The following is a 15,883-nucleotide window of genomic DNA, read 5'->3' as shown; positions in this document are numbered from 1 at the left end:
AATACAAAAGGCTATCCACTTGAAAGTTTTGAACTTTCGGTAAAGTTTCTATTATTACCAGAAAAAATTTGTTTTAAGTAAACAGTTTTATAGCAATCAAGACAATCTTGACTTCAATAAGTCTGAAAATATATTATACGCTATTCAAAAAGTTGTTTTATCAAAGATAATACTAATTACTGCTGGGCTAAACTAAATTCTCGTATAATATTTTAATTCAACAATTAAGTATTAATATAAAAACGATTATGAGCAAGTAAATTCATTTATAAAATTGTTTCATTATAGATACCTTGTGATATTAGGAATACTATACGTTTATTCATTAGGTAAATTCACAAATTATTGTAAGTTAATATCTTTAGCTATATGTACGCAGATTAATTTATCTCACGAATGTCAATAAAATACAAATACATAATGTATAAGTACAATTGATTTTCTAATTACCTCTTAAACTGAATCAAAGTACGTGAGGAAATAAAAGCAGTTTTTTTTTTAATGATCGTCCCAAGAGATAGACAAACTTTAGCATCTAACAACGGGTTCACGTGAAGTAATTCACAATCATATATAGTTGAGTTTTATACGAAGTTAGAACCATCCACCAAAACTTACAACCGTGTACATGTACTGTAGAGTTCAACGAGTTTCAAGCATTAGATAAAACAAAATAATACACCTTTGAGCAGCTGAATGAATCAAATAGATTTTTTGTTTTAAGACAAAGAGTCATGAAATTGCATTATTTAATATCCCAGTGTTACAAAATAATATCCGCGCAAGTATTTATATTAAAATGAGCGGGTCATATGAGTCAGTATATTGGGTGATCAGTGATCACAATATTATGATATATATTTATATTAAATAACCCAAAAGTTGAGACCATCGAGATTTTTGCAAAAGCCAATTTTAAGCAATAGTCATCGGTTAAACATTTTTATTTAGATGAATGCTTTGATAATACATTTAACTAACATAAAATAGTAGGTATATGCTATTGTTTATATTTTACTTATCAAACACGTCCCAAATCCCAAGTAAAATATATATTTCAAAGATAGTAAAAGTTAAAATTATTATAAAAAAGCATATATTGACAAACCTTGTACAAATAAAACATATAAATAAATTATATTGTTATATTTTTAGTTTTTATTTTAAATATAAATATAAATAAATATTAGGTATTGAATTAAACATTTCTAAGAGCTGAGTAATTATTATTGTTTAATTAAAATACAATTTATATAATTATATGTTTTAATTTTCTTGCGTTAAACAACTTTTAATAGTCACTACGCAAACTAATTTACTGTGTTCTTTAACTTTTTACACGCATATGCGGATAGTGTAAACATAATTTATGAATACCAAAGATTAACCTAATCATAACGCTTGAATAACCCTTTTTCGGAAATAAAAACTTTGTAGAGAACTATGAATACATGGAACCCGCATATTTTTGTACACCTACAAATTCGACCTTAATATAATACAATATATTTTACAGTGTAAAATATGATAGCTGTAATTATTGCGTTGCTTATAAATTTAGCATAGGTTATATTACATTTTATAAATCATAGTATTTATTTATATAATATTATAATATTTTATGGTTTTAAATTTTTGCATAATATTTATTATTAAATTATTTAACAATTCACAATTTTAATGCACACGTCATTTAAATTAAACATAAGGTTATCATATTTGTTAGTTTTTAACTTATACTCCACAATTATTAACACACGATATACCTAATCATCATTTGTAATTAAAGAAAACACAATACGTGTATAAATATAACTGTGTATATTATAGTCATCATACATTATTTGAATAATAAATAAGTAACAATAATAACTAATATTAAATCCATTATTGTTTAACATATTATACCTCAATATTTTTTTTTTTTACAAAAAACGCTTTTATTTGTAGTACTATTAGTATATTTTTTATTATACCATCAAATACCTAATCATCGTAGAATGTTATTTTTGATTTAATTATTGCCTTAATTTCATATAAGATACAAAATATAGGTAATGATTAGTGACTATCTTTCGCCTTTGTAAAAAATATACATCTTTATGAAAAAAATAAAATTAACATTACCTATTATTTGTCTTGCATTTTACATCAGTATAATTAACTATAATAAACATGTATAAAGTAACACCAAGAGTAATCTGTTTATTTCTTTCGACTAATGCTATTGACTGCCAAGTGAACATTAAACGTATTTTTTTCTCTTTACGCTTTTTCTTAGAGAACATTATTATGTTCTAGGTTACTACAGTGTAACTATTAAACTGTTAGATACTGACGACTGACGAGTACCTTAATAGTAATGACAATTTTTTTTTACTATGTACCCTGCAATAATTCCTTAATCTCTTAAGGAGATAAGAAAAATAAAGTTAAATCCAAGTATATATAAATTATAATTTAATTGTGTGTTACGTTAATTTGTTCTAATATTAATACTATATATATAATACATCAAATTATTACATTTAGAAATACATTTCTTTGAAAAAATGTTTACAGATACGTATAATAAAAAATTTAATTAATGTGATGTAAGGTATATATATATTTTATGGGTAAATATTTGTGGTTTTAAAATGTTTGCATAACAATGCACATATAATTGAAAGTTGGTATAATATACTACTTGTTAGTAAAAATTTAAATTTGTAATAATTTTTTAGAGTTCATACATTATTGAAAAAATAAACTAATATTTTTTAATTTAATATTTTAGAGTAGTAGTATATATTGATGAAGAATTATCGATTATTGAACCAAAGCTTTATTATTTATAGGCATTTTACTTTAAAGAGGTGAAATTCTAAGTAGTAACCGCCCTTCTACTAATCATTAACAAACCATTAACACTACTTATTACTCAATGATTTTACATTAGATTATGGTAAGATAAACATTATAAACTATTTATTGGGTTAATTGTAAATATTTTGTTTATCAATATTTTCACTACCTAAATTATTCTGCTTAAGAATATGAAATTTAAAATATAAGTTCAAAATAAAAAAATAATAAAAATATATTTGATTTAAATCTGTTGAGTAAGAATGTAAGTAATAATTTCATATAAATCGTGAAATGTTATTTTTCTATAGTAATAATAATATATTATATGAAATAAGTTAGTCAATAAAATATATAAATGTATTTTCATAAATTATGTTAGTATAATATAATTTAAACTAATACTAAATGTCCCTAAATATATTTTTTTTAATTTTAGGAATTAGGTACATTTTAATCTTCTTTAAAAATTGGGTTTTTTATGACATACAAAATATATTTACACCAAATAAACTGTCAAATAGATTTATATTATAAGTTTAAACTATAAATACATGCTTATAATATACATATAAATAAACACGAAAATAAAAAATATTGGCGTATTAAAATGTTTAAACAAAGATGTTAAGTAAACTATTAAACTATACCTATTATATTGAATTAATAAAAAGTACCTAATAATAAATATGTTGAGCGTATATTTACAAATAGTTGATATACAAATAATAAACGTATTGGTTGAAATTTTCATAAATTCCAATAAAAAAAAAAAAAACGAATTTAGTTGACTATTTTAGTTAAAGTGTTCAATTGATGAAATCAATGTGATAAATTAAAAACGTAAAATGTGATTGAAATAAAAAATGTAATATATTACGAATAATCAGTAGTATGGTAGTATTCACATTCACTGCACATCCATTGAATATTGCAGATACATAGTTTCAAACGTATAATATATGTATATAATGTAAAAATCATATAAGAAACGTAAATATATTTATTTTTAAATATAAAATGTATGAATCTACTAAATAATTGATTGAATATTCTTATTGAGTAATATAGATAAACTCAATAAGGATCAATTATAGAGCATAACAAATATCGATGGAGCCACAGATAAGAGATAAGAATAAGACTCAAGATAAGACTAAATAAGTCTCTCTTATAAGACTTAAGAGGTTCGTGGTGTAATGTTTCAAATAATTGTTGATATCATATAAGTAATCATTAAATTGTGATTTGTATTAAAATTTAAATACAATTCATTTCAAATATAATGAAGATAAGTAATAGCTACTCTTCTATCAAAAATAAATTATTATGGTATTTTTTTTATTCAAGTGATAATACTGATAACAGTTATAATAATATGTCTTATGAACTTGCCTTATATGTCGACAGCGATTCTACGACGCACTCGAGGATCGCATCTCGACCGACACTTACTGTTAAATTATCCATCCGGTCGCTGAATTTTGGTGTATCGCTGAATAGAATTTCTGCAAATAAAACAATCGTTATAATTAGTTTTAATCGTTAATAATTTTGTGTTCATATGGATCATATGGATTTCAACAGAGATGTGAGCGTAAGTCAAATAGGTACTTAAAGAAAAATGTGATGTATATCTCCCACAATTTAGATACTTATATCCATTATTCCTAAACAATGTCTTGAATTTTGATTATTAATTGATCTATATACTTACTACCAGTGGCGCCGATTTCATTTAAAACACCTATGACCAATTTCTATATATTAGTATACCTAATCATCCCTCCGACCCACCAGAGGTTCACTTTATAATTTTTTTGAACTTCAACATTTAAAATTTTCGAGTCTTTCTTGAGACGTGGTAGTTTAAAGTTTGGTTTTTACAAATTTCGAATCCAAAAACCAAAATGTCTGCATCCAATCACCCATACACTTAAATTATCCATGCTATTTGTCACGGTTGGACTATAGGATCGGCGCTACTACCTACTACGAACTGGCAACAAAAAACATCTACAACATTTACTATGTATAATGTGTAATAGGTACGTAAATAGTTTTTTTTCATCAAAACAGTAATAGTTATGAATGTTTCACGCGAGTCTGTAAACCGTGGTAACTTTATGCCCACCCCTCAAATTTCTGTAAAGTTCAACAAAATATACTCTTGAATACGAAAAAGTGTGACGTAAGACGTACCTATAGTAAGGAAAAACCATTAAACGACATCGTGTATTGCTGCAAGTGTGTAATCGCGCATACGGTTTATCGGCCCGCTATTAGACTAAGATCTCAAAACTTTTTCGAGGTCCATCATCACGGTGTGTCTCCACTCAGAAATGTTTGACCGACACGTCAATTTCTGGTTTCGTTTTATCATTATATTCATATATTATATATTATATAATAATAATATACTTATTAAAAGTTTAGGACTCAGCGTCGTAGCAATAGTATGATAAATGGTGTCTCAGATTATTATTGGTGGCATGAACTATTAAATTGTTTGAGGCATATTAATTTTTTTTGACATCCACCTCCATGTAAAATTTTAAAATTGTATGCAATATATATGATTATATTTTTTATTTGTAGAACCGTATTTTATATGCAATATGCTTTAGGCTGCAGCAAACAATAGTGTATGACATTGTTTGAATAAAGATTTTATCGAAAGTTTGTAAATTTATATGTATTTAGAATAATTAAAATCAAATATAATTATAAAAAGTTGTATTTATACTTTCTTTTATCTTATTAAACAATAATAGACTTATGAAAAATGTTATAAGTAAATCTGGTTAAATATATTTGAGTATTCTATGCTTTACTTCAGTGCTAATATTATAGTTAATCTCTTTCGGTATGGCTAATATTTTGTGAAAATTTAAATCAATTTATGCGTAGTGCTTATATAACTGAACAATTTTCAAAATCAAATAATAAGTAACTATTACTCTAATGCACATAATATACATTATTATTGATAGTGAACATATTATTATCGACTTTTATCTTCCTAGGTCACCTAGCTACTATCTAAGACCTATCTACGGTGCTAAGTTTTGAGTCTTGGGCCTCCAAAAATTACTTTTCCGCCAAAACTCAATTGTGTCTTATGTAATATTATTGTTGTCACAGTTTTAAATAGGGTTGTTCGATAAATTTATTCAAACGAGATGCCCACATCCACGAATGCCATTCATCGGGGGCCGGGGCCCGCATTGTTCAGTGACCCAGTTGCATATGCAATGGATTTGGAAACGACGCCTCCACATCGGCGCGCATGTAATGTGATTAAGTGAAATTGTAATTAAGAGCAAGGCTATTATTATAATATTAATTATAATATTATTGTGTTGTGAGAAAGAATATAAATAAAAATGGTAATGAAACAAATTTTTTCTTTCTTTTTTTTTTTTTTTAAAAAAAAACGATGGTTGTTAGGTGGGGGTGCAGTGCGGACCTTCGCCGTGATTTTTTTTTCTTTTAAGGATTTTTGGCGGACCTCCTGCGCATTGTGTGCCTAAGCGCGATTCGCGTGCTACGGTTTCCCGTAATAAATTCACCATGTACACCGCACTCGTACATATACATAATATATTATATACTTATACTTGTACTTATGTAGTTACGTATATATAATATATATATATACGACAATAAATACGCACGCGGGTGGCACAATACTGAACTTGTGTATTGCACGAGGGAGTTTTTGGGGGAGGGGGCAGGGTCCGCTCCGGCGTGATATTTTAATTCAGCCAGTCACGCCATTCGGCCGTTGTCTGTTCACGTGCGGCGACTGGTCACCCGCGTTTCACTATTTCACATATTATATACCTACTACACACAATAGATACGCGAGTTTAATAATAAATCGTCATACAATGTACTGGGTGATCCATTTAAACGGCTACGCGTTAATTTTCCAAATCAATTTGAAAGGAACAAAAAGTGTATAATAAAATAAAAAAAAAGATAGGAAGCGGTGCACACTAGGGTGAACATAATATGATTTATAAAAAAAACGGGATAAACGATTTTGGCTTAACCATGTAAAAACTTCAAAATATTGTAGTGGTTTTTATATTTTTTTATGATATTTTGGAGATAATATTTGTTTGTTATCATATTATGTGGTAAATGCCACACTTTTTGTGGGGCTTATACTTGTAGTATTACACTATGTAAATGTGCAATATTACACTAATAGAATACATGTTTCATTCTTGCCGCATTTCACTAACAACTGTTCATCGTCACTCAACGATCGTTACACAAAAAACTTTTTTATAAGTTATAGCTACTAATTTTTTTTTTTTTTTAATAATAACAGTATAAAATAGTAAAAATATTTTTTCCGTGTGGAACAAGCAGACATGATGATCTAAAAAAGGCAATTCCATTTTAAACGGGTGGTCACTTTACCCAGCATATATCAAAATGTAGTGATCAACTACTTCACTCGTTTACGCATGCACGCTGTTAGTATAATATTAATCGAAAACTACTTATTCAATGTGTATAATAACTTTTGAATATTTATGCTTCAACATTTTTACAAAAAAGTTCTGCCTTTTGAATTTATGAAATTCAAAATTTAGGCATTTTCGTTGTTTTTTTTACCTCTATCTATACAGACAATGGATTTAGGTTTCATAGGAATATTTTTGGATGTGTCCTATTATTACCAGTGCGTTCCACGAGCATTTGTTAGAATGATACGACAAGGATTTTGAAAATGATATTTAGAGTTTGTATTCGATGTGTTAAATAGTATACTCAAGAACCGAATTTGCCCATGTTATCAATACCATAGTTTTAAGCTTATCAACAAATATATTATATAGGTAAAAAATTTTAAGTTACAATTTTTCCGATTACCTTTTGAAGTATGAATAAACCTTTAAATTAAAAACAGTCATTGCTACCGAAAAGAAAATGAAGACATTTTTAAAAAAATACTTTAAATGAGAACTTATTTTTTTGATCAAAACACAAAAATCTATTAGGAAATAAATTATCGCATGTAGCTATATTTAAACGCAGATACCCTGTATACCTACGAATTGGACGACAAAGACGAACGATGAAGTATATCACGAAAAAAGTGAGTACGTATAGGTAAGTACTAACCATATACCCAATGATTTATGTATATTGTATATATATATTGTTACCACCACGCGCTGTCACTATATTAGCGATGTTTTAATTTCGCTCGGTCGAGAGAAGCAACAATAATAACGGCCACTTGGCGGTAGCGGCAGCAGTGGCGGTGGACGAATATCACATCAATAACCGTTGCGTAACGCGACGATTGATAACGATAAGTCACGCACACGTAAGTTATATATACGCATACATATTATACATATATACACACACAAAATAGAGCCATCCCTTTCACACTTTCATTGGGTCTTATCAGCGTAGGACACGGTCCCGCGTTGATTTATAATATACATAAATAATAATTTTATATTGGTAGCCCGGTCGGCAGAACGTATAGTCAGACGTCTTAATTATAATAAGAAAGAAAGTTAGGTCTACCTAGTACCTGTCCGTCACCGTCCGAAAGAGACTAAATTAATATATATTATTGACACTATTGTTATTAATTATTTTTATTTTACAAAATACTATACAGTATATAATATATATACTCGTATTTGTATAGAGGTGTATAATATATTTCTAATTTACGATTTCGCGCTGGTCGAATAAAAATTAAACAGATGGAATAGTATATAATATAGTAGACCCGATTGTGATTTGTATACTCACTCGTATACAGATATTCGATATAAATAAAAATATATAAGTTCGCTCTATCGTATATTATACTGCCTCCCCCAGGTGAGTATTATTATTATTATACGACGTTATCGATTCGTCCAAACAATCGCCCAACACGTCCGCGAAAAGTTAAAAAACAAAAAGGAAAATATTTCAGTTTTCACCTTTATAGCCGTTTTAAAGCCGTCGGCGGCGCAACCCAGCAATAACGCGTCGGTGTTCGCATGACTTCGAAACGTGTAATTTAGTGGCCTAAGTGGCCCGGGCTACCCTCTCGCAGAAAAACAGGCAAAAGAAAAAATATGTATATTAGAAATTCAGACCGACGTAAGAAATGTGTATTATAATGACGGGTTGTTGGCACTTAAAAACCGATGGTATATAGGGACTATAACATTATATCGACTTCGTCGAGAGGTCAAATGATTGATTAGTTAAACGATATTAAGCTTTCAACACGGTTTTTAACATTGTATACGTAGTACACCTTGTTACCCTTATTAATGAAACGTTATTATTATAATACTATAATATACTGCCTTCTTGATACACGCCGTTAAAATACGAGTGTGTCACAATTCACGATTTGTCCAGAGCGGTTTAGTGTATAGTGTATACACACAAATATTATTATTTTATTATATTTTATGTACAATATATTATTATGTCATTTAAAAAGTTCTTTAGAAATATCATTCACGTAATTTTGCACCTAACGGTAATCGGAGTAAAAATATTGTCAAAATAAATTGCTTATTCAAACGCTCGCTATCATTAATTTTAACATAATTTCAATTTGTGACGTTGACATGTGCATACATGTTATCTTTCAAAAAGACATAATAGCTATATATTATATCTACTAATTTTCTTTTAGCACTTGGACAGTAAATTGTAAATGTATTTTAAACAAATTATTATACACATATACTTTTGAATATCCCCCGCATTCTATGTAAAATTAATAAGTAAATTCATAACGTGTTTATAAAGTTCTGATTAGTAAAATCAGTTAGAGTAATTTTAGTTTGTTATTATTTCAGAAATTAAAACGAATCAAATGTATCAATGTATTTTTAATACTTATTATGTATTTAAACCGTTTAGTTATTAGATATTTTTCGATTTATATTTGTATTTATTTACTTAAAAAAATATATATTACAGATAGACTTAATTTAAATAATATTTTTTTTTAATATTGCACACCTTTTTATTTAAGTTGTATTTAAATACAAACAGTGTTCCATTAGAGTATAATTAAACAAACTTTTAAGACGTGATCACATTTAATCGGAATCAGAATATTATTCGTTTGTATAATTAGCTAAATTGGAGCTGAATTGAGAATTGAGATCATATCTTTACAAATATTTACCAAGAACGGTAAAATTAGGACTAATTGAGATATATAGATAGTGAAAATATCTTAACATCTTACAGTTCGGTAAATATTCGAATTTAAAAATCGAAAAACTAATAAATCACCTTCTTAAAAGATATTTTAATTTCAATTTGTTCGATGTATAAAATATACATCGAAACACAGTCTTGAAAAGCATGAAAAATTTGTTCTCGAGTGTTTGTTATCTTCAGTAATCATACGACATTTGTTAATACAAAAAAGGGATTAAGAAAATAATGTAATAGAGTTTTCGTCTTTTTGAAATCAAAAACGTTGAAATATGTAAAAATATGCAAATTAAAATTTAATATTTGACGTTGTTACACCATGAAATGAATTAGTATTTTACAAAATGCAAATATTTATAGGAGTTCTTTACCCTAAATTGAATAACAATAATGATGATTCTTGCAATATTTAGTTGCGAAAAGCGTTGAATATTATTATTCTTATCATTTATATTGATTTATCTTGAGAACTTTTATATAGTTTTTAATTACTTGTAATTTAAGTACTTTGTATTCGACATCTTTACAAAGTTAAACTTAAGAAAATTATATACACATGTGTATACTTTAGTCTTTTATACATGCAAAAATTAAATACCAAAATGTTTTAATTTTACCTTTTTTTTAGTATTCATTTTAACTATAAGTATCTGATTCATCCAAAACTTTTAAACTTCAAATAATAACTGTCTCAAAATTATAGGAACATTGAATGTAAGATGCATAAAATAAAAAATATAGCCACAAAATAACGGATTAACAAATTTAAAAACTATTAATTATATGAAAAAATATAGGTATGTATTTAATATTTTAATATCTTGGGATAATATATAAATCTAACGACCAAAAATTTCAATAGATGATTCAAGGATGACTCAGTGAAATGCTTAAAGATATATCTAATAGACGAAAAATTTACTTAGTAAATTCATATAGCAAAAAACACAAATGAAAATACCACACCTACCCTTATTAAAACAAAACTCAACCCTGTAGATGAAATGTTTTTTACAACTATGATAACATCGCTACTAACTTGTATATTCATTATTATAGTGCACAGTATTGGCTGCCGCTTTCCAAACAAAAATCAAAAAATTTCTGAGAACCCTGGCTTCGAACTCCCATGGTTCATGTGAGAAAAATAACTGCACAATAAAACCTAAATAAAACAAAAGGAGTGCTCCCAAACACATCTAAATCTAGTCTAAAACTACTCCTACTACCAAGACATATTTCTAGAAGATCAACAGGATTACTAAAAATTAAGATAATTTTTTATGTTTATTTGTATTTATTGGAAACGTATAATTATTGGTATGCTGAAATGGTGAATAAAGTTAATAATAAATAATTTTTTTTTTATTATTATTTAATATTATGTTAGCAATGTTAAGTTTATACCAGAATGATGTTTTTTGTGTTATTATGGTTCTTATATATACCTACATAAAATATAATATAAATATTTGCTTTCTAATAATTTGTTGAAATAAATCGATTGATATAATACAAATTTTAACATAAAATGTTATCCAATTGAAAAAATCTAGTAAGAGTTTTATGTGACATAAAATTGGAATGAATGAAACTTGTCAGCACTTATTTCAATTTCCTTGATAGTTATACGTTATAGTGTTATACGAGTATATATAGACCACTGCCAGAGTTTGGGTTTTATGATTATTATATGTTTTTTTTATTATGTCGGACAAATAATCAAAGCTTCCATCGGCATGATTTGTATATCGTACAATCATGAACATATATATATTTGATTTGAAGGAACAATATTGGATAAAATGTATAAGAATTTGTGAAAACACTATATATAATATATTATACGTGTAATTAAATTCTTAGTTCTTATATACATAAATATATATATATATATATATATATATATATTATAATGATACATAATAGTAACATATACAATTTTCTTTAATATTTCCTTTAAATATTAGTTTATCTTTAATTAATTCATTAACATTGGTTGTATTAAATTGAACGCGTGAAATTAAAATAATATTAAAAGTGTTATATAACTATTACTATTTTTTTAGTCATATAAGTTGTTTGTGTTGAAGAATAATTATACATTTTAAAGAGAATATAGTCGATTTTATGTCAAGTATTTCATTTCATATTGAACATATTTATGTTCTTTGTTGTGAATTCACAAATAAGGTTTATTTAAGAGTACTCGATAAGAGTTACTCCAGGGTAATATTTTAAAAATAAAAATTAAATTTCCATATATTTGATTAAAAAAAATTTTATGTTGAAAATAAGTTGAAAATAATCAAGTTATCAATTGTATCTCATATATATATTAGTATCCAATTTATATTTTGAATACATTTTTCTGTAAATCGTTTTCATAAATATTTCTTGAATATAAAATATAGGGGATATAATAGAAAAATTTTAAAAACAATTTTTGGCCAAGTTATTTGCCATTTAATGTTTATTTTAACAAAAATAAATTTTATATTATTCTGTTTTCAATCGGGTAGGTCATATTATAAATTGAATTATTATTAGTAAGATAATTTAATTCGAACAATTATTTCTATTTTATGATTTATTTTTACTTGAATTTCAATTATTATTTAATATAGAATAAAAATAAATGTATTACATTGAAGTTTTCAAAATCATCTTACAGTATAATATTATACACGTTGGAAATAAAATAAAATTGTGGGTAGTATAAGTAATATTTTTTATTACAGGTAAATTAAAATGCACTATTAATAAAAATAATGATTATTGGAAATTTTAAATTAAAAAATAAATATTTTTGTTATATCTAAATTAAAAAATACATTATTTTTTATTAAAAAAAAATTATTTATTACTCTAATTATTTTAAATGGATATTCTGTATATATTTTTACTAATTATCTGCAGTATCAAATGAAGCAATACATATTTATAATGTATGCATTTTAGTAAAATTAATATTGATTGATTATAATGAATTAAGACATCTAAATCTACGAAATGCACTATATGATTGTTATTGTTATTATTTCCTATTTCTACGGTTTATTTATAACATGAAGTCAAGTAAACTACATTGAACATATAAATATAACATAAAAAAGTACAAAATAACTATATACTCCAGACACGACTATTTTATTAAAGTGTATTGAATAACATAATTAAATATAAATTTTATAAAAATATGTTTAAATAAAAATAAATTCAAATATTTTATTAATGGATTTTTAAACTTAGATTATAATATACATATAATTTGAAATACAAAAAAAGTTTTGTATGAAACTTTTATCACTAAATTTTTATTACTGTTCATTAGTTTTCTTTCTGCTTTCTATCAAACTAAGTAGTCAACCGTCGAGAGAGATTTACCTGGTATGTTCATTATTTTATATTTTCAAGAGTTAGGTAACTTTATTTATTTATTATACATGATATATGTTGTGACATACAACTCGAATTAATATCACGTTAATGTTGATTGAAACAGAAAAGTTATATTCGTAACTAACATATTCTCTTCAACTCATAAATAAAATGATCAAAATATTCAAAACTTTGAGTATCAATTTTTAACTATAGTTATATCTTTACAGTTTGCTAAATAGGTATGAAACCAGTAAGATTTTACTATTTGAAGAGCTATAGGAATTAAAAAATATTGTTTTGATTAATAATTCTACATTATAAAATCTCTTCTATAGAAAAATGTATGTCACTTTTATTTATGTATCTACTAAACTAACAAGCAATCATTGTAAAATAAAAAACGACAAAATAAAACAATAATTTATTATATCCCTATAATATAATACATATATAGCATTATACTATATTAGATGGTATAATATTAGAATATAGTAGACGGTGTACGATAAAAAAATATTTTTAAAATTTAAATACACCCTTCTATGGATTATGAATTGAACGTAGGTTGTACCAATTAATTTTTACAATTATCTTTAGGTGTTTAATAATTGACTTTTAAAATTTAAACATGCCGTTACGGGAGTATTTTTGTTAATTCCATATAAATATTGTACATACATTTTAATTTAATTTGTATAACATTTACATTTAAAATTTTATGATTTTTAGATTTATTTTAAGTTTTTCAAAACTTTTTGTGATTTATGTGATTATCTGTGACTATATAAAAAAACCATAATTTTCTAGCTTACATGGGACTATTGAGACTAAATTATATTCTATATTCACGTAATAATAATAATAGCCAGGGCTTGGGACTTAAAGTATTTGCTTATTTTTATGGACTGACTTAAAATGTAGCAGAGTGCTATGGAAGTGTAAATCACGTTGAAATACGTTCAACTATGAAATTTGAAAGTGCTTGTTTTTGCTTTTTTGACCAGTTTTTCTACTTTTAATGGGTTTTTTTAGAAAATCCCTCGGAAAATCTATAAACAGTAAGGCAAAATGTCTCGAAAGTGAAGTTTGATTATTTTATAATATAAAGATTTATTTATTTATTTTTTTGATATTTTAGTTAGAAATCTTTTCTTAATTTTGTTTCAATATTTTTTGTAGTCTTTAATTATATTATCTTTAGCACAGTTACAAATTATATCTAGTACCTAATTTTTTCATGTAAAAAGAAAGTTTTTTTTTTGATTTAATATTTTTGCTCAAATTTAAGTTTTTTAAATGCTTATTTGAGTGCTTATAATGATGTTTTTAAGCGCTTATTATTAAGATTCTACAAGTTTACCTTAACAAAATTTAACAAAATGTGTGTACTGCATAATAATTTAACATCATATATTTTCATTATAGTAACACTAGACCTTAATGATATATTATAATTGTATTTCCAATATATATATCATGAAAATAATTATTATAATAATCACTTGGAATACATTTTCGATGTTTTTTCTAAATATATTTAAACACAATTACAGATACTTATTAAAAGTATGTGAATTTAGCAGCTTCTTAAAAATACTTTATGAATAGTAATATTATTATATATTCCTTCAATATATAATTAGCAATTTTATGAGTATTTTAAAAATAGTGTCAAATTTAATACAATGCACATATAAGTGATACCTATTAGAAAATAATTTTCATTAGTACTAAAATAAAATATTTTAGAATACTGAATATATACAGTATTCAAATGCACATTTTTGTTCACTATAATCGATGAGTAGTAATAGTATACCTAAACGTAGTTTGTGTCGTGCACGCGCTTAATTAAATTCGTTTTATCATAATATAAACGGACGATTTTTGTGCCAATACGCAATCGCATACAATAAACATATTATTATTTTGTGCAGTGAACGGATTAAATTCGACACCCACCTTTGGTGTTGTGGACCATCGTGAAAACGAGCATTGACCAAAAGTACGTGGACGATACTGCTGTCATGACGGTGGCGGCGACGACACTGCGCGGTGACTACGGCCGCATGCGGTCTGTCCGTGGGCACCTCTGGTTTGTGAGCTCGGAAAACTGTGGCGTGCATCGGCGGTGGCGGTGGTGGTACTATCAACGGCCGGTGACGTTGTCGGCGTCGTCCGTCACCGTATTATGATATCCAGTCAAACGTCTGGCGCATTGAAAGTTACCGCGGTCGTCACGTGTGGTTCAAAATTACAATAAACAGGGTATGACGCGGGAAACGCATGATTTTTAAATAATAATAACTCAGAAATTACATAATCAGCTTAATTTTATATTTTACCTAACAATAAATAAAAAAGAATTACTTATCGTGTTCGAAAAATCATGTCATGAAGTTGTCGACTGTTTTCTGAAATGCGTGTTTGTACG

The 15,883-nt window shown here is 26.1% G+C and overlaps 1 protein-coding gene across 1 annotated transcript in view; it reads right to left on the bottom strand.

The window, feature by feature from the left end:
• The window catches only part of LOC113553564 (lachesin-like), a 33,184-nt gene extending 17,650 nt beyond the window's left edge, over window positions 1-15,534 (bottom strand). The window contains exons 1-2 of the mRNA XM_026956949.1: window positions 15,412-15,534; window positions 4,243-4,355 (exon numbers count right to left, since the gene is read on the bottom strand). Of these exons, the coding sequence (XP_026812750.1) occupies window positions 4,243-4,355; window positions 15,412-15,478 (180 nt within the window). The 5' untranslated portion in view covers window positions 15,479-15,534. The remainder of the gene's footprint in view (window positions 1-4,242; window positions 4,356-15,411) is intronic.
• Window positions 15,535-15,883: the final 349 nt, after the last annotated feature.

The sequence above is a fragment of the Rhopalosiphum maidis genome, chromosome 2 (assembly GCF_003676215.2).
Source record: "Rhopalosiphum maidis isolate BTI-1 chromosome 2, ASM367621v3, whole genome shotgun sequence".
In the NCBI taxonomy this organism is placed as follows: Eukaryota; Metazoa; Arthropoda; class Insecta; order Hemiptera; family Aphididae; genus Rhopalosiphum; species Rhopalosiphum maidis.
The sequence above is the reverse complement of the archived record's forward strand: the minus strand, read 5'-3'. Positions and strand labels throughout refer to the sequence as shown.